Below are 26,662 nucleotides of genomic sequence, written 5' to 3'. Positions count from 1 at the left end.
GCCAGACTTTTGAATTTTATTTGGTGCAATTACAGATTTTGGACACTAACCAGTGATCCCAGGCGAAGACTGGATGTCATTGGCAATAGGTCTCGTCGGAGAATTATTCGATAGTGCTGGAAGGTCATTGTGTAAATGATTACTTATGGAGACTCCAATAAGGAGCATCACTTGTATTGTGAGAGAACATCAGCTACAGTACTTTTGCCATGTGGTGTATTTCTCTGAGGATGATCCAGCACACATGTATAGTGAGGGAAATAAGTATTTGATCCACTATCAATTTTGCAGGTTTTCCCACCTACAAAGAATGTAGAGGTCTGTAATTTTTATCGTAGGTACACTTGAACTGTGAGCGACAGAATCTAAAATTAAAATTCAGAAAATCATGTTGTATGATTTTTAAATAATTAATTTGCATTTTATTGCATGAAATAAGTATTTGACAACCGACCAACCAACAAGAATTCTGGCTCTCACAGACCTGTTAATTTTTCTTTAAGAAGCCCTCTTATTCTGCCCTCTTTACCTGTATTAATTGCACCTGTTTGAACTTGTTACCTGTATAAAAGACACCTGTTCACACAATCAATCACAGTCCAACCTGTCCACCATGTCCAAGACCAAAGAGCTGTCTAAGGACACCAGGGACAAAACTGTAGACCTGCAGGCTGGGATGGACTACAGGACAACAGGCAAGCAGCCTGGTGAGAACACAACAACTGTTGGTGTAATTATTAGAAAATGGAAGAAACACAACACATGTCTGTCAATCCCCCTCAGTCTGGGATTCCATGCAAGATCTCACTTTGTGGGGTAAGGATGATTCTGAGAAAGCTCAGAACTACACAGGAGGACCTGGTCAATGACCTGAAGAGAGCTGGGACCACAGTCACAAAGATTACATTAGTAACACATGATGCTGTCATGGCTTAAAATCCTGCAGGGCAGCAAGGTCCCCCTGCTCAAGCCAGCACATGTTCAGGCCCGTTTGAAGTTCACCAGTGACCATCTGGAGAAGGTCATGTGGTCAGATGAGACAAAAATAGAGCTTTTTGGTATCAACTCCACTCGCTGTGTTTGGAGAATGAGAACAACCCCAAGAACACTGTCCCAACTGTGATGCATGAGGGTGGAAACATCATTTTTGTGGGTGCTTTTCTGCAAAGGGGACAGGACGATTGTAGCATATTGAAGGGAGGATGGATGGGGTCATGCATCATGAGATTTTGGCAAACAACCTCCTTCCCTCAGTAAGAGCATTGAAGATGGGTCATGGCTGGGTCTTCCAGCATGACAATGACCCCAAACACACAGCCAGGGCAACTAAGGAGGGGCTCTGTAAGAAGCATTTCAAGGTTCTGGAGTGGCCTGGCCAGTTTCCAGACCTGAACTCAATAGAAAATCTTTGGAGGGAGCTGAAACCCCAAACCTGAAAGATCTGGAGAAGATCTGTATGGAGGAGTGGACCGAAATCCTGCTGCAGTGTGTGAAAACTTGGTCAAGAACTACAGGAAACACCTGACCTCTGCAATGGCAGACAAATGTTTCTGTACCAAATATTAAGGTCTGTTTTTCTATTGTATCAAATACTTATTTCATGCAATAAAATCTGTCTCTTACAGTTGAAGTGTACCTATGATAAAAAAAATACAGATGTCTCCATTCTTTGTAGGTGGGAAAACTTGCCAAATCGACAGTGGATTAAATACTTATTTGCCTCACTGTACCTTACAGCCGAGGACTCCAGCAACTGAAAAAAACAAAGGCGATGCCCACATTTTACCTGATTGCAGCAGATAAGATGGTTACTTTGGAGAAGTGAGGATGGAACAGTTGTCTTCATAGATTTTTGTCATCCAGGACCCGTGGCGATTCTGTTGTGTGGTGGATGTAGTGACATTTGGTATTAGTGCATGTGAATCTGAATGTGCTTGTCTGTCCATATGTGTCTCTGTGATAGACTAGCATCCTGTCCAAGGTGTAGCCAGCCTTATGCCCTAAAGCCCTGTTTACACATAGACGGTAAGAGCTCCCGGAAGCGTCCCGGAAGAGTTTTTGGCCGTCTTAAGGATCAAACGCCGTTGTTAACCCCAGCACTAGGGGGCTATATATTATTATTGGTCTAGTCCGGGATTTCCTGCCAGTTGGATCTGCTGGTAAACCTCTAAAGGAAGACATCGAAGAGGCACCCTAATCAGATCCTTGAGGCCGCCGCCCCCCCCCTCCCCCAATTGGCTCCACCCTCTTCACCACGGCAGTCCACAGTAATGCCCACGTTACTGCTGACAGCACCCTAATCCACCTACAGATCTCTCACTTATGTACGAGATCCGAAGACACTGAACCTCCTTTGCTTTGTGCAACAACTCACTGCCAACCTTGTGGGAGTTAAGATGGAAATACCAAATTACTTTAAATGGCATTTGTTCCTAATCTCTCAAATATATACACAATTTAAAGACTTTTACCTGGAAAACCATTAAACATTTATTAAAATGTATATTCCAACATAGCCAAAAGCATAAAGAAAGCAAAAAGTTGACCATCAAAGGGGTTGCATAAAAATGAAAATCAGTTAGCAACATGTTTTCAGTTCCTCAAGCAGCAGAGAGATGCAGGGAAAAAGACCCTAGAAATAAACTGGACCATCATAATGCAGTGTTCTCTCACCTTGTCTGGCGCTAAGTCGCAGGCTGAAGGAGCTCCATCAGGAGTGTGAAGTCTGGACATGGAGCTCCGAGGCTCTGCCACATCTGACCCAGTGAGACCCAGCTGGGGACAACTGCAATGCGAGTGCAAGTCCATCTTCCTGCCAGAGATCAGATACGTCTTTAGACCTAGGGAAGCACAAGACACATATTAGACAGAGACATTAATGCACAATGACTGAGAAAATAAGCGGCTCATAACTTTTATACCCCACCCTAAAATAGTTATGAGAACTGTTATAAATCCACAAAAATATGATTTAACTAGAGCTCTTGGCAGAATACTTTTGTACAGTAGTGTTCAGAATAATAGTAGTGCTATGTGACTAAAAAGATTAATCCAGGTTTTGAGTAGATTTCTTATTGTTACATGGGAAACAAGGTACCAGTAGATTCAGTAGATTCTCGCAAATCCAACAAGACCAAGCATTCATGATATGCACACTCTTAAGGCTATGAAATTGGGCTATTAGTAAAAAAAAGTAGAAAAGGGGGTGTTCACAATAATAGTAGTGTGGCATTCAGTCAGTGAGTTTGTCAATTTTGTGGAACAAACAGGTGTGAATCAGTTGTCCCCTATTTAAGGATGAAGCCAGCACCTGGTGAACATGCTTTTCTCTTTGAAAGCCTGAGGAAAATGGGACGTTCAAGACACTGTTCAGAAGAACAGCGTAGTTTGATTAAAAAGTAGACTGGCGAGGGGAGAACTTATACGCAGGTGCAAAAACTTACAAGCTGTTCATCTGCAATGATCTCCAATGCTTTAAAATGGACAAAAAAAACAACAACAGAGATGCGTGGAAGAAAATGGAAAACAATCATCAAAATGGATAGAGGAATAACCAGAATGGCAAAGGCTCACCTACTGATCAGCTCCAGGATGATCAAAGACAGTCTGGAGTTACCTGTAAGTGCTGTGACAGTTAGAAGATGCCTGTGTGAAGCTAATTTATTTGCAAGAATCCCCAGCAAAGTCCCTCTGTTAAATAAAAGACATGTGCAGAAGAGGTTACAATTTGCCAAAGAACACATCAACTGGCCTAAAGAGAAATGGAGGAATATTTTGTGGACTGATGAGAGTAAAATTGTGCTTTTTGGGTCCAAGGGCCACAGACAGTTTGTGAGACAACCCCCAAACTCTGAATTCAAGCCACAGTTCACAGTGAAGAAAGTGAAGCATGGTGGTGCAAGCATCATGATATGGGTGTTGTGTGGGCCGCTGAAGAGGAGGTACTGCTGGCCCACCACCACCAGAGGGCACCCTGCCTGGAGTGTGGGCTCCAGGCACCAGAGGGCGCTGCCGCCTCACAGGAGCAGCCGGGGTGACAGCTGACACTCATCACCTATGACAGCTGTCACCACTCATCTGATCTGCATCGGTATATCAGCAAGACGTCATCTCCACCTCTTTGCCGAGATATCGTTCTACCGAGGAGGTAACGAACTCAGCCGTTGTGTTGTCTTTCAGACAGTGACTTTGTTGCTTGTGTTTTGACAGTGGTTGGTGAGTACTTGCAGCTGGAGACTGTACTGAACCTTTTTTTTGATAAGTACTCACATTTTCCTGACAAGAGGTGGAGGTGGTTTTTTTCACCATCCGTGTTGCTGGGTGCAAACGCACCCACATCTAACTGTTTTTGTTCCTCGCCAGCAGTACCAGATCCGACAAGCGGAGGCAGTGGCCACCTGGGAGTTCGGGACTTGGCGGCTCCAGTATCCCCGGGGTTCGGTGGCGGAGGAAATCGTGTGGTTCCGGTTCTGCTTTGGACAGACGTCTTCTATCTTCGAGCCTGCCCACATGACACCTTTGTGAATTGACTTTATTATTTTCTATTGTGATCTGTCGTGCTTGTTGTGCTTATTTCACAACAGTAAAAGTGCTATTTGACTTCCTCCATTGTCCGTTCATTTGCACCCCCTGTTGTGGGTCCGTGTTCCAACACTTTCACAACAATGGGCATGTTTCTCCTACTATGGTGTTGGGCCTATACATTGCATACCAGGTATCATGGGTCAGTTTGGATATGTCAAAATACTTGAAGAGGTCATGTTGCCTTACAGGACATGCCCTTGAAATGGGTGTTTCAACAAGACAATGACCCCAAGCACAATAGTAACCAAGCAAAATCTTGGTTCCAAACCAACAAAATTAATACCTCGCAGATGTGAAGAAATCATGAAAAATAGTTTAGTGATTCACAGGATTGCTACAAAAGCAATTTGAACATAATAGTTTTGATTTTGTAGCATCAACAGCAGATGCTACTATTACTGTGAACACCCCCTTTTCTACTTTTTTTATTAATAGCCCAATTTCATAGCCTTAAGAGTGTGCATATCATGAACGCTTGGTCCTGTTGGATTTGTGAGAATCTACTGAATCTACTGGTACCTTGTTTCCCATGTAACAATAAGAAATATACTCAAAACCTGGATTAATCTTTTTAGTCACATAGCACTACTATTATTCTGAACACTACTGTACCTGCATTAATGGAGAATGTCCACCAAGTAGAGATATGACATCAAGACAGATTGACATGAGACACAAGGATGACCAGCCTGTTGCTTATAACAGCAAATAAACCCCCAAACCAAGGCTAGCCCGATAGATTAGCTGGTTCAAACTCAAACATAGGGATCACCCAATGAGTCACCAATACTCCACCTCTTTATGAGTTTATCATAATGTAGGTAGAGTAAGCATTGCCAACCCTGCCAACATGGTGATGCCTAGATACAGGCTTCATATCGGGTCTCTATTGAAAACCAACGGGTGATATAACATAGGGTTTTTCCAACAGTCTCTAATTTTATAGCCTTCTGCAGTGGTGGGCACAGTTAATCGAAAAGTTAGCTTTGATAACCGCTAATCCACTGACTGAAAAGTTAACTTTTATAACACTAAACCACTAAAAAATTTGGCGGAAGTTACAGCTAACCGCTAACTTTTAGTATTGACTCGGTACAATGTCGGTTACTAATAAGTTTTTTTGGGTTTGGGTTTTTATTTTATTATTGTTACTGTAGTACATGTTGGTTTAGTAGTGTTGTTAGTGTTATAGATTTGTTGTGATTTTCTAGTTCAAGTAGTGTAGTAGTGTCACTCCCCTCCTCCATCTCGCTGGATCTGACCATCTCTGCCTGTCCCTCACCCCCACCTACACTCCCCTGCTGAGGTGAACAAAGCCACAATGGAAGACAATCCAAACCTGGCCTGAGGGAGCGCTCTCCCAGCTACAGGATTGCTTCTCACAAACTATATGGGATTTATTTTCCAGCCACAACCTGCAGGAGTACATTGACACCATACCCTCTTACATTAAGAACTCTGTTGACACTGTCACCGTCAACAAACGGGTCAGGGTTTTTCTAAGCCAGAAGCCCTGGATGAACAGTGCAGTCCAGTAACTATTAAAAAGCTGCAACACCGCCTTTAAATCAGGGGACAGGGCCCTGTACAACGCGGCCAGGTCTGATCTGAAAAGAGGCATCAGAGAGGCCAAGGCTGCCTACAAGGAAAAGATAGAGGACCACTTTGCTGTAAATGACCCCAGAAGGATGTGGCAGGGAATAAATCATATAACCAACTACAGAAGCAGCAACCCAGGAAATGCTAGGTCTGATGCCTCACTGGCAGAGGAGCTGAACCGCTTCTTTGCCCGCTTCGAAGCAGACAGACCAGCAGCAACTCCACACCCACCACCCTCCAGCACTAGCACACTAACACTTCAGGAACATGAAGTGAGATGTGTGCTGAAGGCGGTGAACCCCAGGAAGGCGTCCGGCCCAGATGGTGTACCTGGAAAGGTACTCAAAGCGTGCGCTGACCAACTGGCTGGAGTTTTCACTTGCATCTTCAACCTGTCCCTGTCGCAGGCCATCATTCCACCCAGCCTCAAATCCTCCACCATCATTCCAGTCCCAAAGAAGTCAGCAGTGGAGAGCATAAATGACTACAGGCCTGTTGCACTTACGCCTGTGGTCATGAAGTGCTTTGAAAGACGCAGAGGACGCTATCACCACAGCTCTCCACATCACACTGAGCCACCTGGAGCACCAGGGGAGCTATGTGAGGATGCTCTTCCTGGACTTCAGCTCAGCCTTCAACCACATCATCCCAGAGATCCTGGTCCAGAAACTGACACATCTGGGCATCACCACCCTCATCTGCCAGTGGATCAAGGACTTCCTCACAAACCGCACACAGTCCATGAAATTTGGCCCCCAACTTTCCTCGACCATCACACTCAGCACCGGTTCCCCCTCAAGGCTGTGTATTGAGCCCCCTCTTGTTCACCCTTTACACACACGACTGCTCTCCGACCCATCCCACAAACACCATCATAAAGTTTGCAGATGATACCACCGTGATTGGGCTCATCTCAGGGGGGATGAGACTGACTACAGAGACAAGGTAAATCAACTGACAGCGTGGTGTTCAGCTAACAATCTGCCACTGAACACCACAAAAACAAAAGAAATAATCCTGGACTTCAGGAAGAACAGGACTGACCCAGCCCTGCTCTACAACCAAGGGGACTGTGTGGAACGGGTCAGCTTCATCAGGTTCCTGGGAGTGCAGCTCTCTGACAGCCTCTCCTGGACTGCCAACACCACAGTGGTGTTGAAGAAAGCCCAGCAGCGACTCCACTTCCTGAGGGTTCTCAGGAGAAACAATCTGGAGGAGAAGCTGCTAGTGTTGTTCTACAGAGCCACCATCGAGAGCATCCTGACGTACTGCATCACAGTGTGGTACGGGGGGTGCTCAGCAGCAGACAGGAGAGCGCTGCAGAGGGTGATCAAAACGGCCCAGGGGATCACTGGTTGCTCTCTGTACAGTCTGGAGGACATTGCCAGCTCTCGCTACCTCAGCAGAGCTGCCAGCATCAGCAAAGACACATCCCACCCCCAGCAACCACCTGTTTGACCTACTACCCTCCGGCCGACGGTATAGGTCAATCAAAACTAGGACAAACAGACTCAGGGACAGCTTTCTCCCCAGAGCAATCACTGAACTTAACAATAACAAATCACTCTAATCCACACCTTCAAGTTTCTTGTGCAATATCTGTAAACCATGTGCAGTTTTCCCGTGCAATATGATTCCACAGTTGTATATAATTCTCGTTTTACATTTTACTTGGTCCACACTTTATTTTATTTTACCTTATGTTTATATTAGTTGTACATATACTCTGAATAATTCACCGTTAAATTTCACTATCTTTTATTTTGCTAAAAATTACTCGCACCACGGAAAGCACCTTTTTGGAGTTGCACTCAAATCTCGTAATGCAAATTACAATGACAATAAAGGCGATTCTGATTCTAGTGTAGTCCATTTGGTGAAGATTTATGTTGTGTGTGAAAAATAAATGACACTTCTTTGCGGCAGCCGGCAGCAACTCCCCACCCCCTTCTGCTGGGGCAGGGCTGAGCTCCTCACAGCAGCCTGACTGTTGCAGACACACAACAGACAGGAACTAACATGTATGATTTTAGGGTAAAACATTTTTGACTGTTAAGCTTTACTCACTATGCCAGCAAAAAAATGTTAGTGGACTGAAAGTTAGCGGAACTAAATTTAGCACAGTCATGGGGAAGACAGTTGTCCCAAAGACACTCAGTGACACCCTCCACAAGGAAAGTAGGCCACAGAAGGTCACTGCTGAAAGGGCTGACTGTTCATAGAGTGGTGTATCAAAGCATATTCCGGTCAACACAAAACGTTGACCAGAAGGGAAAGTGTGGTAGAAAAAGATCCACAAGCAACAAGGATGGCCACAGCTAAGAACTTGGGAGATCTTCGCAGAATGCACTAAGGCTGGAGTCAGTGTAACAAGAGCCACCACATCAAGAAACCACTGAACCAGAGACAATGCTAGACATGTCTTACCTGGACTAAGGAGAAAAAGAATTGGACCGTTGCTCAGTGGCCCAAAAACCACCTTTTCAGATAAAACTAAATTTTGCATTTCATTTAGAAATCAAGGTGCAAGATTCTGGACGAAGAGTGAAGAGGTACAGAATCAAAGTTGCTTGGCGTCCATTGTGAAGTTGTCACAGTCACTAATGATTTAGTTATCCAGGTTATCTGCCTGTGTTGGTCCAATTTTTCAATTTCAATTTATTTTCCTTTATATAGCACAAAATCACAACAGAGTTGCCTCAAGGCGCTTCAGACAGGTAAGGTGTAACCTTACCAACCCCCAGAGCAACTCCCTCTGAGGAAGAAACCTCAAGCAGACCAGACTCAAAGGGGTGACCCTCTGTTTGGGCCATGCTACAAACATAAATTACAGAAATAATTCACAGAACAATTCACGGACGAATATACAAGAATTGCTGTTGGTGCACAGGACAGGAGGGTCGCCAACACAAACACAACTCCCATCTCTGGATGGAGCTGCACCTTAAACAGAGAAAAAACAGAATCAGGCATCAGAAAGACAAAAAATACTGTATAATTTGCCAGCATTAATCAACAAGAAAAAGAAGAAATACTAAGGTGATCGCCGGCCGCTAGCCCTAAGCTTCACTAAAAGACCCAGAATTTAGGTGAAGTTGAGGCCGCGGCCCGCTCCAATTACTAATAACATGAATTAAAGAGTAAAAAGCATAAAACAAAACTGTACCAGTATGCTAGCCATATGAAAGGGAAAATAAGTGCATCTTAAGTCTGGACTTGAAAGTCTCCACAGAATCTGATTGTTTTATTGACGCAGGGAGAGCATGATAAGAGAAAGCTCTGTGACTCGTAGACTTCATTCACCCTAGGGACACAAAGTAGTCCTGCACCCTGAGAACGTAAAGCCCAGGCCGGTACGTAAGGTTTAATTAGGTCAACTAGGCAGGGAGGTGCCAGTCCATGAATAATTTTATAGGTTAGTAGTAGAACCTTAAAATCTGACCTCACTGGGACAGGAAGCCAGTGAAGAGACGCCAAAATAGGTGTAATGTGGTCAAACTTTCTGCTTTGTGTCAAAAGTCTGGCTGCAGCATTCTGAACCAATTAGAGAGCCCTAATGCTAGACTGCAGTAAACCAGAAAATAGAACATTGCAGTAGTCCAATCTAGAAGAGATAAATTCATGGATCAGGGTCTCAGCATCAGCCATAAACAGGATGGGACGAATCTTCGCTATATTTCGCAGGTGGAAGAAAGCAGTCCTAGTAATATTTCTAATGTGGAGGCCAAAGGACAACGAAGGATCAAAAATTACCCCAAGGTTCCTCACTTTGTCAGTGTGATGTATGACACACAAGCCTAGGCTGAGTGTTAACTGGTCAAATTGATGCCACTGTCTCACTGGACCAAGAACCATCATTTCAGTCTTTTCAGAGTTTAAAAGTAGGAAGTTTCTAGACATCCAACTTCTCACTGCTGCAAGGCAATCTTCTAAGGATTTTATGTGACCGAGATTACCAGCAGTTATCGGCATATATAACTGAGTATCATCTGCATAGCAGTGAAAGGTAATCCCAAAACACCGCAATATGTGTCCAAGGGGTGCTATATAAAGGGAGAAAAGCAGGGGGCCTAAGACAGACCCCTGTGGAACCCCAAATTTCATGTCACTAAGGTTAGAGGTAGTGTTACTGTACAAAACACAGTGAGAACGACTAGTCAAGTATGACGTCAGCCATGCAAGGGCACTCCCAGTAATCCCAAAATGATTTTCCAGCCTATCAAGTAGAATATGATGATCCACTGTATCAAATGCAGCACTGAGATCTAACAGCAGCAGAACCGTAGTGGTGTCCGAATCCATTGTAAGCAGAAGATCATTCACCACTTTAGTGAGAGCTGTCTCTGTGGAATGTTATTTTCTAAAAGCAGACTGCAGTGGCTCAAAGAGATTATTCTCAGCAAGATAGTCTATGAGCTGCCGTGACACCACTTTTTCCAGAATTTTACAGCAAAATGATAGATTTGATACCGGCCGATAGTTTTTCAATACACTAGGGTCAAGATTAGGTTTCTTAAGTAATGGTTTAATCACTGCAGATTTGAAACATTTAGGAACAGATCCAGAAGTTAAAGAAAGATTAATCATTTCCAGCACAATTGGCCCAAGATTGGGCCACAGGCCCTTAAACAGTTTTGTTGGTATAGGATCAAATAAACAGGTTGTGCTTTTTGTTGACATTACGAGTTTCGTCATCATGTCTAGAGAGATACTATCAAATTCTGTAAATCGAGGTAATACCTCAGTAGTGGTGCCCACCTCAATAGCAGAGTGTAGTGGCTGGGTTAAGGCATGCTGGGATATGTTCAACCTAATGTCATCTATTTTCTTCTCAAAGTAATCTAGGAAATCTTGTGCTGTAAAAGGAGAGCGAGCTACAGGTGGTTGTCCATGAATAAGTGTTGCCACCGTGTCGAACACGAACTTTGACTTATTCTTGTTTTTGTTGATCAAATCAGAGTAATAGGTCCGCTTTGTAGCCAATAATGCATGCTTATAGTCTAAGATAGCATCACGCCACGCAAGGTGGAATACTTCTAATTTTGAACGATGCCATTTCCGTTCTAGGCCTCTTGCTTTATGCTTGAGGTCACGCAGGTAATCATTGAACCAAGGTGACTGCGATTTGGGGGAGCGCCCTGATCGCCCTGGAGCACCCTGGAGGGGCTGCCAGTCCATTGTAGGGCCACATATAAACAGACAAACACAGACAGTACCAGTCAAATGATTGGACACATTTTCCCATTCCACTGGGGGATCCTGAGGTGTTCCCAGGCCAGTGTGGAGATATAATCTCTCCACCTAGTCATGGGTCTTCCCCGGGATCTCCTACCAGATGGACGTGCCTGGAACACCTCCCTAGGGAGGCGCCCAGGGGGGCATCCTTACTAAATGCCCAAACCACCTCAGCTGGCTCCTTTCAAGGTGAAGGAGCAGCAGCTCTACCGAGCTCCCCACGGATTAACGAGCTTCTCAACCTCTAAGGGAAACACCAGCCACCCTCCTAAGGAAGCCCATTTCAGCTACTTGTACTCGCGTTCTAGTTCTTTCGATCATGACCCAACCCTCATGACCATAGGTGAGAGTAGGAATGAAGATTGACCATTAGATCGAGAGTTTCGCCTTTTGGCTCAGCTCCCTTTTTGTCACAACAGTACGGTAGAGTGAATGCAACACTGCCCCTGCTGTGCCGATTCTCCGGCCAATCTCACGCTCCATTGTCCCCTCACTTGTGAACAAGACCTCGAGGTACTTAAACTCCTTCACTTGGGGCAAGGCTGCGTCCCTACACAGAGTAGGCAATACGTCGATTTCCTGTTGAGAACCATGGCCTCAGATTTAGAGGTGCTGATCCTCATCTCAGAGGCTTCACACTCGGCTGTGAACTGATTCAGTGAGTGTTGGAGGTCATAGGCCGATGAAGCCAACAGGACCACAACATCTGCAAAAAGCAGCAATTACATCCTGAGCCCACCAAACTGGAAACCCTCCTCCCCCCGACTACACCTCGATATCCTGTCCATGAAAATCAGAAACAGGATTGGTGACAATGCGCAGCCCTAGCAGAGGCCAACACCCACTGGAAACGAGTCTGACTTACTGCCGAGCACCCAAACACAGCTCTCACTTTGTGAGTACAGAGATTGGATGGCCCTGAGAAGGGATCTCCTCACTCCATACTCGTGTAGCACCTCCCACAGTATCTCCCGGGGTACCCGATCATACGCCTTCTCTAAGTCCACAAAACACATGTAGAGTGGCTGGGCACACTCCCAGGCACCCTCAAGGACCCTTGTGAGAGTGAAGAGCTGGTCGGTTGTTCCTTGACCAAGACGGAACCCACAATGTTCCTCTTCAATCAGAGGTTCAACTATTGGCCCAACCCTCCTCTCCAGCATCCTTGAATAGACTTTTCCAGGGAGGCCGAGTAGTGTGATACCCCTGTAGTTGGCACACACTCTCTGGGCCACTTGCTGTAGTTATCAAAATTGAAAAATACTTTAAACATTTTAGTTTATATGCAATAAATCTAGAATATATAAAATTTTCACTTTCTGAAATACCTGACAAAAATATTGAACTTTTTTACGATATTCAATTTGTTTTAAATGCACCTGTAGAGAAAACCAGTTTTAAATTTGATATCAGAAATAAACAAATAAATGTGTAAAAGGCTGAGGGTGGCCAAACGTTTTCATGCTACTGCATCAACACCTGCACGTGTGTCTTTCTCTGAGGGGTTAATACACAAGTTTTGACACAAGTCCTTCTACACTTCCAGACACAACAGGCCAGGGCCAGACATTTCAACATCTGCGTCGGCTCCCATTTATCGACAAACATATCAGCATGTCTATCAGTCGAACGTGTGTGCCTGCAACCTTTCTTCCCCAAAATTCTTAACTGACAAACTAAACAAATGTGTACCTTAATTGATTAAAAAAAATTCTATACAATATTTTATTTTAGAAGTTCAGTCATACATTTAACTTCAACATACTGCTGGACTTCTTCATAGTGAAACACGGCAGAGGTTACAAAAGTCAGGTCATTTTACTGTTATGACAGCATGCAGCTGTGCATCGACAAGACGATAAACTATTGTACTGCCTGGACAGGCAAAAGAACCACAACTTCAAGTACTTTTAAAAGAACTGCTTTTGTTATTTCCCAAAGTGTGGACAGCAGCTCCCTGGTAGGCTAAAAAGGTACTGAAGGTACATCAGAGGTCATTAATTAAAAAAGAAATATACAAGTCTTTCATTTTTTTGTTTTGTCATGAAGCATAAATTTACCCGAACATATCCTGTGACTTTAAATGTAATCAGAAGTTAAAAAAAACAGCAAAGCTATTCTTCATTTAGCTGACCTAGTTTAACATATTGTACAAATGGAAATACTTCATGTGTCAATCAAAATTGTGATTAAACGTTTTGGGGTGAGCCCCTGACGATTTTCAGATCCAAACTGGGCCCTGATGTGCTTAAGTTTGGAATGGCTACTCTAACAGAAGTGAAGAACCACAACTGATCATCATGAAACCAGACAAGCACCCAGTCCCATCCACGCGTTTGAATTTAAAGGGGTCTTACTGTGTGCAGGTTCCCCACCACCCCACCACTGATAGTTAAACGTGGTCGGCCTTCCGAGTTAAACATCCTTAAAGTGCCACAATTCTGTGTCTCTGCTGCAGTAGGAAATATTTAGTCCTGGATCAGCTCCTTCTAGATTGTTGTGACGTATGTTACAGAAGTCCATGTCTGGATTTCTGCTTGCTGTGTGAGACCTGCTCCATGTGTTTTCCGGTCATGGTACAAACATCCAATAGAAATTATTTTCAGAAGGGGAAAAAACACTTAAAAAAAAAAAAAAAAACTTTTGCTACTGATCTTGCAAAAAAAAAAAAAAAGCAAAACAAAAAACAAAGTTATGGTGGTGACAGACAGACATTTGAAAAACTGAGTGTCTTAGAATTAAAACCACATCTTGGCTTTGCATTTTCACTGCTATTTTAATTTGAATATCATTTTCAAGTGTGTGTGTGCGTGTGTGTGTGTGTGTGTGCGCTCGACAGCAGCCCAGCTAAATGCCTGTGACCATGTGCTCTGGCACATAACTCAGCTGTCAGTGCAGCTGCAGCCTCGGGCTGAGAGCTTTGTCTACCCTGAGTGCTTCAGATGGGCCGTCACCCCTTTTGCTTTCCTTACTGACCCTGGAGCGTCATGCTGGGACTCACCTCTGGCACAAGGGTACACACAGTCCCATCTGCAAAGAGGTACCAATGATGACACAAACATTGGAAGTCAAATGCAGAAATGTCCAGTTCAAGATGCAAATTGGAGTACATACATCAGCCAAAGGCTAACATTGTTAAAAGAAAAAAAAAAAAAAGTCAACCATTTAATTTTATTTTAAATGGGCCTTTTTCTTTTGCACTTTTTCCTTATTGAAAATTCAATGGTTTCTATCAGAGGTTAGACTTCAGATTTTTCTAAGTTGTCTAAATAAAATATATTGGCTCATAAAATATTAATATTTCACAGTAGTTGAAAAATGGCACTTAAAATGAATGTATTTTCCCATAATATAATGTTATCTACGAGGTCTATTAGAAAAGAAACCAACTTTTTTTTTCAAAAACCATATGGATTTGAATCACGTGTGATTGCGTCAGACAAGCTTGAACCCTCGTGCGCATGCGTGAGTTTTTCCACGCCTGTCGGTTGCGTCATTCGCCTGTGAGCAGGCTTTGAGTGAGGAGTGGTCCTGCCCCCTCTGCGGATTTTCATTGTCAGGAAATGGTGGAATGATTTGGGCTTTTTTCCATCAGAATTTTTTCAGAAACTGTTAGAGACTGGCACCTGGAAACCATTCGAAAAATTTATCTGGCTTTCGGTGAAAATTTTACGGGCTTCACAGAGAATAAGGAGTGTTACTACAGCTTTAAGGACGGCTTTAAGGACGGCTTTAAGGACGCTCGGCGCGCCGTGCTCCGTGCCGCCATCGAGAGCCACAAACTACCGGATAATTTCTAAACGGATGGCTCTGTGGATCCGAGACCGTCGTGTGCACTTTCTCTGGTTATCACAAGAGCTGGACATCAGCCATTTTCCGGCAGATTTCACTTTTAACAAGAGATTTTGTCATGGAAAGCCGAGCGGAGGCTTCACGCGTCATGACCGATTTGCTGATGGAGCGAGACAAAGGAACACCTCCATTTTGGTCTCACAGGACGGCTTTGAGATGGCGTTCAGACAGCTGTCGGTGGTTTTCCATCGAGTGATTATCTGAGAAATTGTGGATGTGCCTGGACATGCCAGAACATGTCCCGTGAGACTTCATCACGGCGTTGCTTTGCACCATGTGGCACCACCGCGACGCACGGAATTCCTCCGCACGTCTGTCTCAATGTGCCGAAAAAGTGCTGATGTCCACGTCTTTTCACAATTCCTCTGCTAGTCAGACGACGTCCCGGATAAAACACAGCGTCCAGTTTGGAAATGAACAGCACATTCCACTGTTACAGGAGTTTTTGTCATGGAAAGAGGAGCGGAGGCTTCGCGCGTCGCGGTGGTGCCACATGGCGCACGGCGTTGCTGTGCGCGTTGTGGATGTGCGCCGTTGTGGATGTCCCTGGCATGTCCAGGCACATCCACAATTTCTCGGATAATCACTCGATGGAAAAACCACTGACAGCTGTCTGAACGCCATCTCAAAGCCGTCCTGTGAGACCAAAACGGAGGTGGTTTTGTCTCGCTCCAGTAGCGAATCCATTGTGACGCGCAAAGCCTCCGCTCGGCTTTTCATGACAAAATCTCTTGTTAAAAGTGAAATCTGCCGGAAAATGGTTGATGTCCAGCTCTTGTAATAACCAGAGAAAGTGCACACGACGGTCCCGGCTCCACAGAGCCATCCGTTTAGAAATGATCCGGTGGTTTGTGGCTCTCGATGGCGGCACGGAGCGCGGCACGCCGAGCGTCCTTAAAGCCGTCCTTAAAGCTGTAGTAACAGTCCTTATTCTCTGTGAAGCCCGTAAAATTCTCACCGAAAGCCAGATAAATTTTTCTAATGGTTTCCAGCTGCCAGTCTCTAACAGTTTCTGAAAAAATTCTGATGGAAAAAAAGCCCAAATCATTCCGCCATTTCCTGACAATGAAAATCCGCCGAGGGGGTGGACCACTCCTCACTCAAAGCCTGCTCACAGGCGAATGACGCAACTGACAGGCGTGGAAAAACTCACGCATGTGCACGAGGGTTCAAGCTTGTCTGACGCAATCACACATGATTCAAATCCATATGGTTTTTGAAAAAAATAATAAGGTCGTTTTTTTTTCTAATAGACCTCGTATTTGAGCAAAGAGTCTTTCTCCAACTTTTGTGAAATACATGTTGTGGTAATACGGCCTGTATCCAGTGGTGGGCACAGTTCTGTTAATCTGCTAACCACTAATTATCAAAGATAATGTTTTCCTTATCGGATTAGCTTTTCAGATATCTTTGAAAACCATCATTGGACCAATTATCTTCCGATAATTTTTGGTCCAACAATTTTTAGACCGCTAACATTTTTGCAGATGTAGTTTTTTGTAGTAGATGCACAGTTCTCTCCTCTACAAACAGAGAAGAGCTGGTTCCAGAACAAACTGCTCTATCCTCTGCAGGCAAAGGAGAAAAGAAAAAAAACTCATTTCTTTTGACCCCATACGAATATGCTGGCAATAGCACCCACGTAATCCAGAGGCATAGAGTTTTAACTTATGTTTAGAATTTTAACCAAACTAATTTCGGACAAGTTATTTAAATTAACGTCACGTCTGAAGTTTTATAAAGTGAAAATATCAGATATATGTTTTAGTTTTAAAGTAATGCACTCATTTTGAAGGTTTTAGTATGGACATGGTGTGTGCGCAGTGCATTATGGGTAAAAGTTCACGACAGGAGAAATGGCGCTCTGATCAGGTTCCACACAGACAGCAGCATTAAACTCTTTGTATATTGTGCCTAAAACTCTTGTGAATATATTCTCTGGGTTTATAGACATTGTTATTTTGTTTGTTTTATGTAAAAATGCCAGAAAAAGCCCAGATTGGTTTTCCAAAAGCTGAAATTGTGATGCAGGCCGTGTGACATAACCGGCATCAAAATGCATAGAACACTGCCATCTACTGGCGACCGGTTATATCACAGTGTTGTCGACCGCAGGATTTTAAAATTATCTGTAGGTTTCCAAAACCTGAGACCACACACGTGGAGATAAAAACAAATCATAGATCTGACAGGTTTAGTTGTACAGTGTGTGGTGTCAGCCACACAGTAAAAACAACACACACAAACAGATTTCACACACGAACATTCCCAGGTCAGACACCTCGCTTTCTGATTGGCTGCATGTCATATTTAGCTCCTCACGTCCTTCTGAGCAGATCAGAGTGCTCTTACAAACCACACACAGCAGGAATATCTGATAAGATTATATTTAGCTTCCTCACGATTGTCGGGGTGTCCTTAAGATTGTCGGAAGGGGGAGATCGGGTCTGATTATCTTGCCATGTGAACCAAGCTTGATGTTATGACGTCTCACGGAGTGACTGATTGATGCGTTATGACACCGCACCAAACGTTTTCACTATTATTTGATTTCTTTGTGCAACTGACATCATTATTCAAGCATTCAAAAGGCGATTCCTATCGCCACACAATTCCAACACATGAAAAAGTTTTTGACAGTTCTCATTATAGTGTTGTGATGTCATCACGCGTGCGCTTAGGCGCTGTCTAGCGGGATCTTGAAAATTTCTTTCTTTTTTTTATACCCATGAAAAAATAGGACATATTTTACAAAAGCACATTTATTTGTAAACACCAACACGTTACACTGATTCAGTTGTGTTGGTTTTTACATAGAATGAATGAATCAACCAATCAGTATGAGTGGAGGCTTAGTTTACCCATAATCCCTTTGCTGTGTTAATGTTCCACTCTTCAGAATTAGTGCATTATTTTAAAATTAACAGATATGTGTTATATATCACTTTATATATTTTAAGAGTTTACATTAATGTAGTTATTCTATCTGGAATCATTTTATTTTTAAAGCAAAACCATAATTCAAACCTGCTTTCCATTTCAAGACCTCTGCCTCATCGCAGTACCACTGTATCCTGTCAGGGTAAATGACGTTCTCCTACAGCAGAGGGCAGAGCGCACAAAGACAGAAGTGCTGGCTCATTGGCTATTTGGGTTTGTGATTGCCGTTGGTTCTGTCAGAAGCTCTGGCGGTGTTTAAACTCAAAATTAGCTTCTTAGTAGCTGAGAGAGCATGGAAGGCAAAATTTGAAGTTATCGGTTTTCTGTAGGTTCCAATAAGTTTTTAGGCAGTTTATCGGTTTAGAGTTAAAAAAGACAACTTTTCAGTTAGCTGATTACCAGTTATCAAAGCTAACTTTTTGGTTAGCTGTGCCCACCACTGTCTGTATCAACATTCATTTTTCACTCCTGATCTGAGCTGGACTCTGTTAGCATAAAAGCTAATTGCTAGCTTCTTACTTAAGTGCAGATGTGGCCTTGGCGAGCTTTGCAGCGGGTCACAGCAGCACGGCGGTTTAGTGGTTAGCCTCACAGCGAGAAGGTCCAGCCTAGTACTTTCTGTGTGGAGTTCCAACTTTCACCTACGCTCATTCAACATGCCGGTTTGGTGAATTAGTAACTTGAAATTGACTGTAGATGTGAGTGAGAATGTGAATGCATTTGTATGTCTATATGTGGTCCTGCAACAGATTGGCATCCTATCCAGGGTGTACTCCGCTTCTTGTCCAGTGACCGCTGGGATAGGCTACAGAACCCCACAATCATTAACTGGAATAAGTGGATTTGGAAAATGATGGAAATTAATACAATGGGTCATCTGTGAGCCTGAAAATTCCACTATTCACTCATTCTTTTATGGGGCTATTCCACAGCGCGCCATTCATTCCCATTTAATTCTATCATAGTACCCTCTTGATCCATCTTTTTCAATCTTGAACAAACTTGGTATATGTAGTAGTTACAGCCCTCATCGCCACCCCATTGAAAATTGGGATCAAATGGTTGAATATTTCAACCATTTGATCCTGATTCTTGAAATCGTTGATATTACGTGGTAACTTTCAGGTATCCGTAGTCTTAAGAGCTTCAATCATGTTCGAATTTGTTTAAATGGGTATTTGTAGTGACTATGGGTTAAAAATTGTTTGACTGTGTCCCATAGGGGTAAAAAAACTGAAGCCGAAGCAGCCCTGATGAATGTTTGTTGCAGTTTTTGTTCCAAGTTGAACAGCTCGATCATGCCTGGTCAAGGGTCCAAGGGTTGAGGAGGCAAGCCTGCAGCTGCTAGGAGGATTAAGCTCTTTTATCCCGATGTTGCACTTTTTTTTGGATTGTGGGTGATTAGAGTAGAATGGTGCTCTGTGGAATAGCCCTGAGACCTCACATAAAAACTGCAATTCACCACGGGAACTATGGGTGGTGCTGGAGTACAACCAATCCCAAAAAAAACCTCAAGAACTGGAGGACAAAGAAGAAGGAGGAAAGAAGAAAGGAAGGAGGAAAAAAGGAAAAAGGCAAAAACAAACAAACAAAAACATGAAATAACTTGGACTTTTGCAATTCATCTGTGCCAGTCACTTGGATTTTTAAACTTTTGGGGAGGTGGCGAGGAGCTCAATGGAGAATCTTCATGCCAACTTCATCCTCTTTTTTTTTTTCTTTTTTTTTTGACAAAATCTTGAGATATACACAGATTTGCTTCACTGTGGGATCCATCTGTGTTGTTGCAGAAATTGGCTGGCTGGTACACATCCAAATGAATAGTCTCAAAATGTGACTATTTTGCCCATCATAATTCACACAAGCATCATGACAGGGAATTGGACACATGCTCTGTTGACAGCCCAACTCCTTGGCTGCCTGCTAGGATAGCAGGATATATGCAAGCTTTTCTACAATTAGATTTTTTTTATTATTAATTTAAAGGTACACTCAACCATGTCACAACCCCCACCACAACTGAATCTGTTATGTAATGTGTTGTGTTCTGTACTGTAAACCTTTTTGGTAGAATGGCCTAAGCAGTGGGTCACCCCTTTGAGTCTGGTCTGCCTGAGGTTTCTTCCTCATCATCATCAGAGGGAGTTTTTCCTTACCACTGTCACCTGTGTGCTTCCTCTAGGGGTTGGTAAGGTTAGACCTTACTTTTGTGAAGTGCCTTGAGGAAGCTTTGTTGCAGTTTGGCGCTATATAAACTAAATAAATTGAATCTAGATCCGCACCTGGAAAATCATTTCAATGCCTTACGATTCTTACTCTTGTAATCTATACAAAAGTGAAAAACTTCATGATTTTTTTTTTATTTTTATTGGCAATCAAGTCAATAAAAATTCCATCTCAACATGCTTAAGTAACTGAGATTGATTTATTAATTTTGGAGTAGTCACGTTAACAACCAGCAGCTATCCAGAGAGTTGGTGGAGGTAGCAAAATTGAGAATGTACATGTTTATATAAAAGTTCATCCCCTCCACCCACATGTACAGTAAAAACACATATACAGTGGAGGCGTAGATGCACGGCTCTACTGTCGGTGGATCGATAGCTGTGCTGAGTATTCAAGGCTGCAAAAAGAAAGCAGGAAACAAGAAACAAAGAAGAAATCCACAGCACTGCTGCTGCTACTGCTGATTTAATATGGCACAACGCAGTGGAATGAAACAGGCAGCAGAAAACCAAATGACTCTCAAGCTGAGACTCCACGAGTGTGATCATTCGTCAAATCCTGAGACGCAGACTCACTGTGTTGGCGCATAGTTTATAAGTTCATGAGTAAAATGACACATGCAGATTTGTGTTCCAACTCATGACTCAAAAAGGGGCTTTTCCTCTTTCCCTCATTATGTGTGCAGATCCTCTGGAAGCTGGACGGTTCAAAGACAGCTTGAAAGGAACCATGTCAGATGTGGCTCGTAACTGTGAGATGTACATTTGCAAACGGAGACGCCGCTGTTTTCTTGGGAACGTTTGAATCACAGAAATGTCCACACACACACACAAGTACGTGACTCATACATTAATATAGTTTGCATCATGATTAATGCAAATCCTACATCTGCTGCAAAAGCAACAGTGCCTGCAGAAGAATAAAACTGCATAAAACAGAGACCCAGCCGAATCCAGCTAAAGAGAAATCACTGGACCCTCCAGCTCCATTCCACAATACTGTAACACCTTATTAAAGATAACGAAGTGGTTCGAGCTCGATAATGTGCGTAAGAACACATTAGCAGAGAGAGAGAGAGAGAGAGGATGAAACACAGACACAAGCCAGGTTGTGGAGGAAAGAGGAATAATGTGAAATCAAGGGAAGAAACTAAGTTTAATATAATCAAAAGCAAAGCTTTAATATATATTAAAAAAAATTAAACAAAAGCAGATGAGATGAACGTCCACTGAGGCCAAACAATCCTGCAATACTGCTTCAAGATTAATATTACTGCTTGTTTGAAGGTCTGTTATTCACAATAGCACAATTTAATCAATATCACTCCTGTCTGAATATATATTACACTATAATAGTTATGGATCCTTATCTGGATGTGCAGAAAAATGTATTAATTTTTTTGTTTTTGCCAGTCACAACTTTGTTTCCCCTTCACATTTTCACTTCTTTGGCAATGTGAATTCATTTTCACTTCTTTGGCAATGTGAATTCATGCTCCTCTGCCTTCTTATGTGATAAGTAATATGTATGACCCTCCACTTCACATAAATGAGGCTTCTCAAACTTGTTAACTTGCACTAGCAACCAGTAGATGGTGTATAGGGGAGCAACCACGAAGTGTTCCTGCTGTGCTGCAAAATGCAAAAGTTTGATTACGTACGTCTCTTTTGGGTTACTGTATCAATATGGTGGTGCAACATGGCGGCCTCTCTGAAGGGCTCATTCCAAGTTTATGAAAATAAATAGAGTTGTAGTTGCTGAATTATAGACCAGTGAACAGATGGTTATGAATGTTATGTTCTATTTCTGCTAATAAATACCCCTAAATCCTACACAATGTAGTTTAAAAAAAGATCTTGTATCTGATCTGATAAATCTTCTTTGACCTGAGACCTGCCTGACCACAGAACTTCACCTCATTATGTACCTGATTAACAAAGTTGGGGGGGAGCATCTTTTCACCCAGTGCAGGTCTTCAACTGTGAACTTTTTTGTTTCCACAAAGTAACTAAAGAACACCTCACCTGATTGAAACCATCTGTTGGTGGTGAATTAGGGGAGGCTACAGAAAGTTTTGTTTCAAAAATGGAGGTTGTCTGTCACCCAATATGGCCACCACGGGTGCCATCTTGATTTTTTGTTTCCACACACTAACTAAAAAAGGCCAAGTCTGATTGAAACTATTTCTTGGTGGTGTAATGGGGAAGGTTCTTTTAAAAAATTTCTGCCATCTGTTATTCAATATGGCCACTATGCATGCCATCTTGATTTTTGTTTCCACGCAATAACTAAAGAACACCTCGTCTGATTGAAACCATTTGTTGGTGGTGAATTGGGGGAGGCTACATAAAGTTTTCTTTCAAAAATGGAGGCTGTCTATCACCCAATATGGCCACCACAGATGCCACCTTGATTTCTGTTTCCACACACTAACTAAAGAAGGCCTAGTCTGATTGAAACCATTTCTTGGTGGTGAAGTGGGGAGGCTACAGAAAGTTTTCTTTCAAAAGTATGGCCACCATAACATTAACTAAAGAACACCTCGTCTGGTTGAAACCATTTTAGTGGTGTATTGGTGGAGGTTAGAGGAAGCTTCTTTTTGAAAATGGGGATCAATACACCGCATGGGTGATTCTTAGACTACGGGCACTTATTATGTCCTTTGATCATATTGTATGAAAAACAGAAAAAAGGGGAAATTTCACACTTTTATAGTTATCTTTACAATGAAAGTGTGTTAAGAAATGTGTTCTAGTAGTCTATGATGACTTTTTCACCTTTTTTCAGCATCATTATATGCAAATATTGCCGTTTTGTGCTTGTCCCACACCCAGACTTTTGATCTTCAATGATAAAAATGAATGGTAAAGAAACGTTTTTTCTAATGTTTTAAAATATCTCTGAATAAAATATCAGTAAAATAATCAAAACATAATTGGGGTATTCAATGTCATACAACTGTTGTGATTTTTTAAAACAAAATGTAGTTGTCCCACACTGTTGCCATAATTTCCACCACAACACTGTAATGTCCCTTTAAACAGTTTGTATGAAAGATTGTTTGGGTAGTTTCTATGGAGATAAACAGTGACATCAGAGCACATGTATATAGCGCCAAATCACAACAAACAGTTGCCCCAAGGCGCTTTATATTGTAAGGCAATGGTGTGGTGGAAATTACATTTACAAGGCCAATAGTGCCCGTAGTTAAAGAATCACCCGCATACCAATGGTAAACGGTAATCTACACTATACAAATAGACCGTATACTCTCTTTAAAGCACCAGTCTTTCACTACAGAAAAACTTTCCAGATTCATTATCACCTCTACTATTAAACTATACTCTAATTTAACATACAAGCAAGGGTGTACGCCACGCTTTGCATTTGTCATTTTATTCATTTTTGAGATATCGTGCTAATATCAAACATGAGTTTTATATTAGCAGTTGACTGTATTTTACTCTCCAAAATTACAGTAAAGAAAGAATGAAAAATTTACAGACAGCAACATGAAAAACCACACTAGCCAAAGAAGTCGACAAAGATGTGCGCTATGTGTTTGTGTACATGAGGGGTTACATGAGTTTAAGCATCTGTGGATGTTTGTGCGTCTGTTCCGAACCATTTCTGGACAATTTCTCATCCTAACATAACCAAGTCACAGCTGAAATTATGATGTTTGTCTGGCAGCAAACTGTTGATCTAATAAAGGAGGCCAAGCAGCAACAGCTGGCACACTGTCCAAAACAAATTGGGTCCAGACATCATCAGAATCCAGCCGTGAAGTCTAGAGGGAAGTCTCACAGCAGGGAAAAAGGTCAGGAAACATCATGCTGTTTGTTCTGTTCAACAGCCCTTGTTTCTTTCCAGCGGAGTAAATGTGGTGGTGTTATCCACCTATTAATCTGTGGGCATTTATTCGACGGTCTGCAAGATGAGGGTGCTTGCTCCTCGTCTCATATGACCTTGGGCGACTTGAAGAGCATCATTAGCGGCGGCCACTGGACCGTATGGGACGTGAAGTGTCCTGCCCTGTGAGATCAGCTGATAGGGAAGAGCCGATAACCTTTCCCTGTGAGAGCTCAGTCACATTATCTCCCTTTACAAGCCTTTTGTTCAGGACCGCATGAGAAAGGCACTTTAGAAACCAATAACACCATCGGCTCCACCCCTCCCTTCCTCTGACCTCTCAAAGCGATAATAAATTCATCTTTCCATGATGCGCAGAGGGGCTCGATTACAAACACCAACAAAGATGGATGCAAGGGCAACACTTCAGTATTAATCCTTTTTAAAAAACAAAGATGAGGAATAAAGACCTTTCTCAGGGGCACACAGTGTTCACAAATGTAATGTACAACAATAATTAGGTTTGTGTGGTAATTTAAACCTTTTCATGATCAATAATTCTCTCCAGAGGAGCATGTGTTATATGCACCACCAAGTATTAGAGACACTAGAACAGTGACGTGCGGTGAGGTTGATGGCTGGTGAGACACTGACTTCATCACAATCAGATTTACAAACATAAGAACCCCACAGAGTAGCTTATTCACTGTTTGATTGGCAGGAGTTAAAGGGTTATGTTTAAAATCTCATATCAGCATTCTTTACACATACAAACTATAGCACACAAAAAGCACATTTAATTAAAAAAAACGTTATTATGGTCTTACCTTTACTTATAAATGAAGTGTATGTGCCGCCCCTTCTGAACAAAAGCATCAATGACTTGTTTGTGGAAGTTTTCCTTATCTTTCTTCAGTTTTAAATGTCTCTGTCTCAGTGGAGATCACTGCCAGGGTAGAAAGTCATCCTTCATCAGTCCTGTTCTGTTCTGACTGCATGTTTTGAGCCTTTTCTGGCTTTGAATGTAAGCCAGAGACTGCTTGTGTTTGATGAGATTTCTTTGTAAATTCTTCAGGTAACACAATATCCCATCTGAGTCCAGACACTGTCACAAGTTGAGAAAAGGAGGCAGAAAAAAAAAGGCAGTTTCTTACTGGACGTCTGTTTGAAAATAGCAGGTCTTCTGTTGTCTGAAGCAAACCTTTCAGCTCTGGTGTTGGTCATCCTTTAATTATTACCTCCTGCTTCAATTGAAAGTCCAGGTTAGACAACTGTTTCAGTTTGGATATGTAATCTTTCATTCTGAAAGTAAAGTCCAGGTGAGAGGGAAAAGATAAATGAACGGCTGCTCTTGTTGTGTGCTGTCACTTATTCTGCAGTTGAGAAGTTGCTGCAAGAAGAATCCCTGGGATCACTAGTGCCCCCTACCATGAGGCAGCAGAACTGCGTGCCTCACCTGGTGCCTTTTTGCAGCCATTTTATGATTGCTCAGCATATGAATCACGTTATGCACACATACAGCTGTTGACAAAAAACACCATACATTATGTACATCATCTAAACTATGGAATTTAAGTTCATATAATCAAAGTGTTTGACCATTTTAATATCGACATACATAGGGACAGTCTCACTGCACAGCATGCCAGCAGTTAGCCCAGTGATTGCGCAATCCAAGGTGAGGCATGGCTGGCTGCTGCATCACCGCACGTCTCTTCTTAGGATTTGAACGACAAATGTGAAAATTTAGCGATTGTTGTGTGTTGGGGGGTGTGGCTGGATATTTTGGTGTTCTTTTCTTTTCTTTGCTCTTCAGGTGGCATGGAAACTGATTTGTCTGTGGAGAAGGTGCTGGCTGAAGAGTCCTCACCCTCATCAACATCATGTGTAGCACCTGTGACTGGTGCTTACATGCAACCTTAAAGACTTTCAGCTGAAGCAGATAATTGGATGGCGTTCTGCATTTAAGTCATGTGTGATTCAAGCAGAACTGCCGGGAACTCGACCTTGTGATGTTCGTTTGTGAGACGCTGAGGACCGCGCCTGGGTTTGACACATCGAGCCTGTGAAGCAAGGAAGGGTGAGGGTCACATGCTGTCAGCACACATCAAAGGTGATTAAGTGTTTGACTAATTGTTGCTAGTAACTTGGTGTTTTGTTACACAGTATACTTGAATTGTGATGAGAATTGTGCAGCTTGCTTCTCACTGCTGTGGCGTGCGGATAAGTGATCCTCCACCTGTTGTGAGAAGCTGCTCATTTGCATAAAGTTAAAAAAGATACAGACCTGAATGTGTTGCTGATAGCGTGTGTCTTTTGAAAGATATTGTTGTAACTGCTGACTTACCTCACCTCTTCTTTGCTTCACAGAGAG

General features: G+C 42.7%; 1 protein-coding gene across 1 annotated transcript in view; it reads right to left on the bottom strand.

Annotated features, from left to right (window-relative positions):
• The window catches only part of LOC117527445 (adenylate cyclase type 9-like), a 135,847-nt gene that overhangs the window by 42,696 nt on the left and 66,489 nt on the right, over nt 1-26,662 (bottom strand). Inside the window, exon 2 of the mRNA XM_034189784.1 lies at nt 2,674-2,840. Coding sequence (XP_034045675.1) covers nt 2,674-2,840 — 167 coding nt within the window. The remainder of the gene's footprint in view (nt 1-2,673; nt 2,841-26,662) is intronic.

The sequence above is a fragment of the Thalassophryne amazonica genome, chromosome 16 (genome assembly GCF_902500255.1).
Source record: "Thalassophryne amazonica chromosome 16, fThaAma1.1, whole genome shotgun sequence".
Taxonomy (NCBI): Eukaryota; Metazoa; Chordata; class Actinopteri; order Batrachoidiformes; family Batrachoididae; genus Thalassophryne; species Thalassophryne amazonica.
Note: the sequence above shows the minus strand (reverse complement) of the source record. Positions and strands in the feature narration are given on the sequence as shown.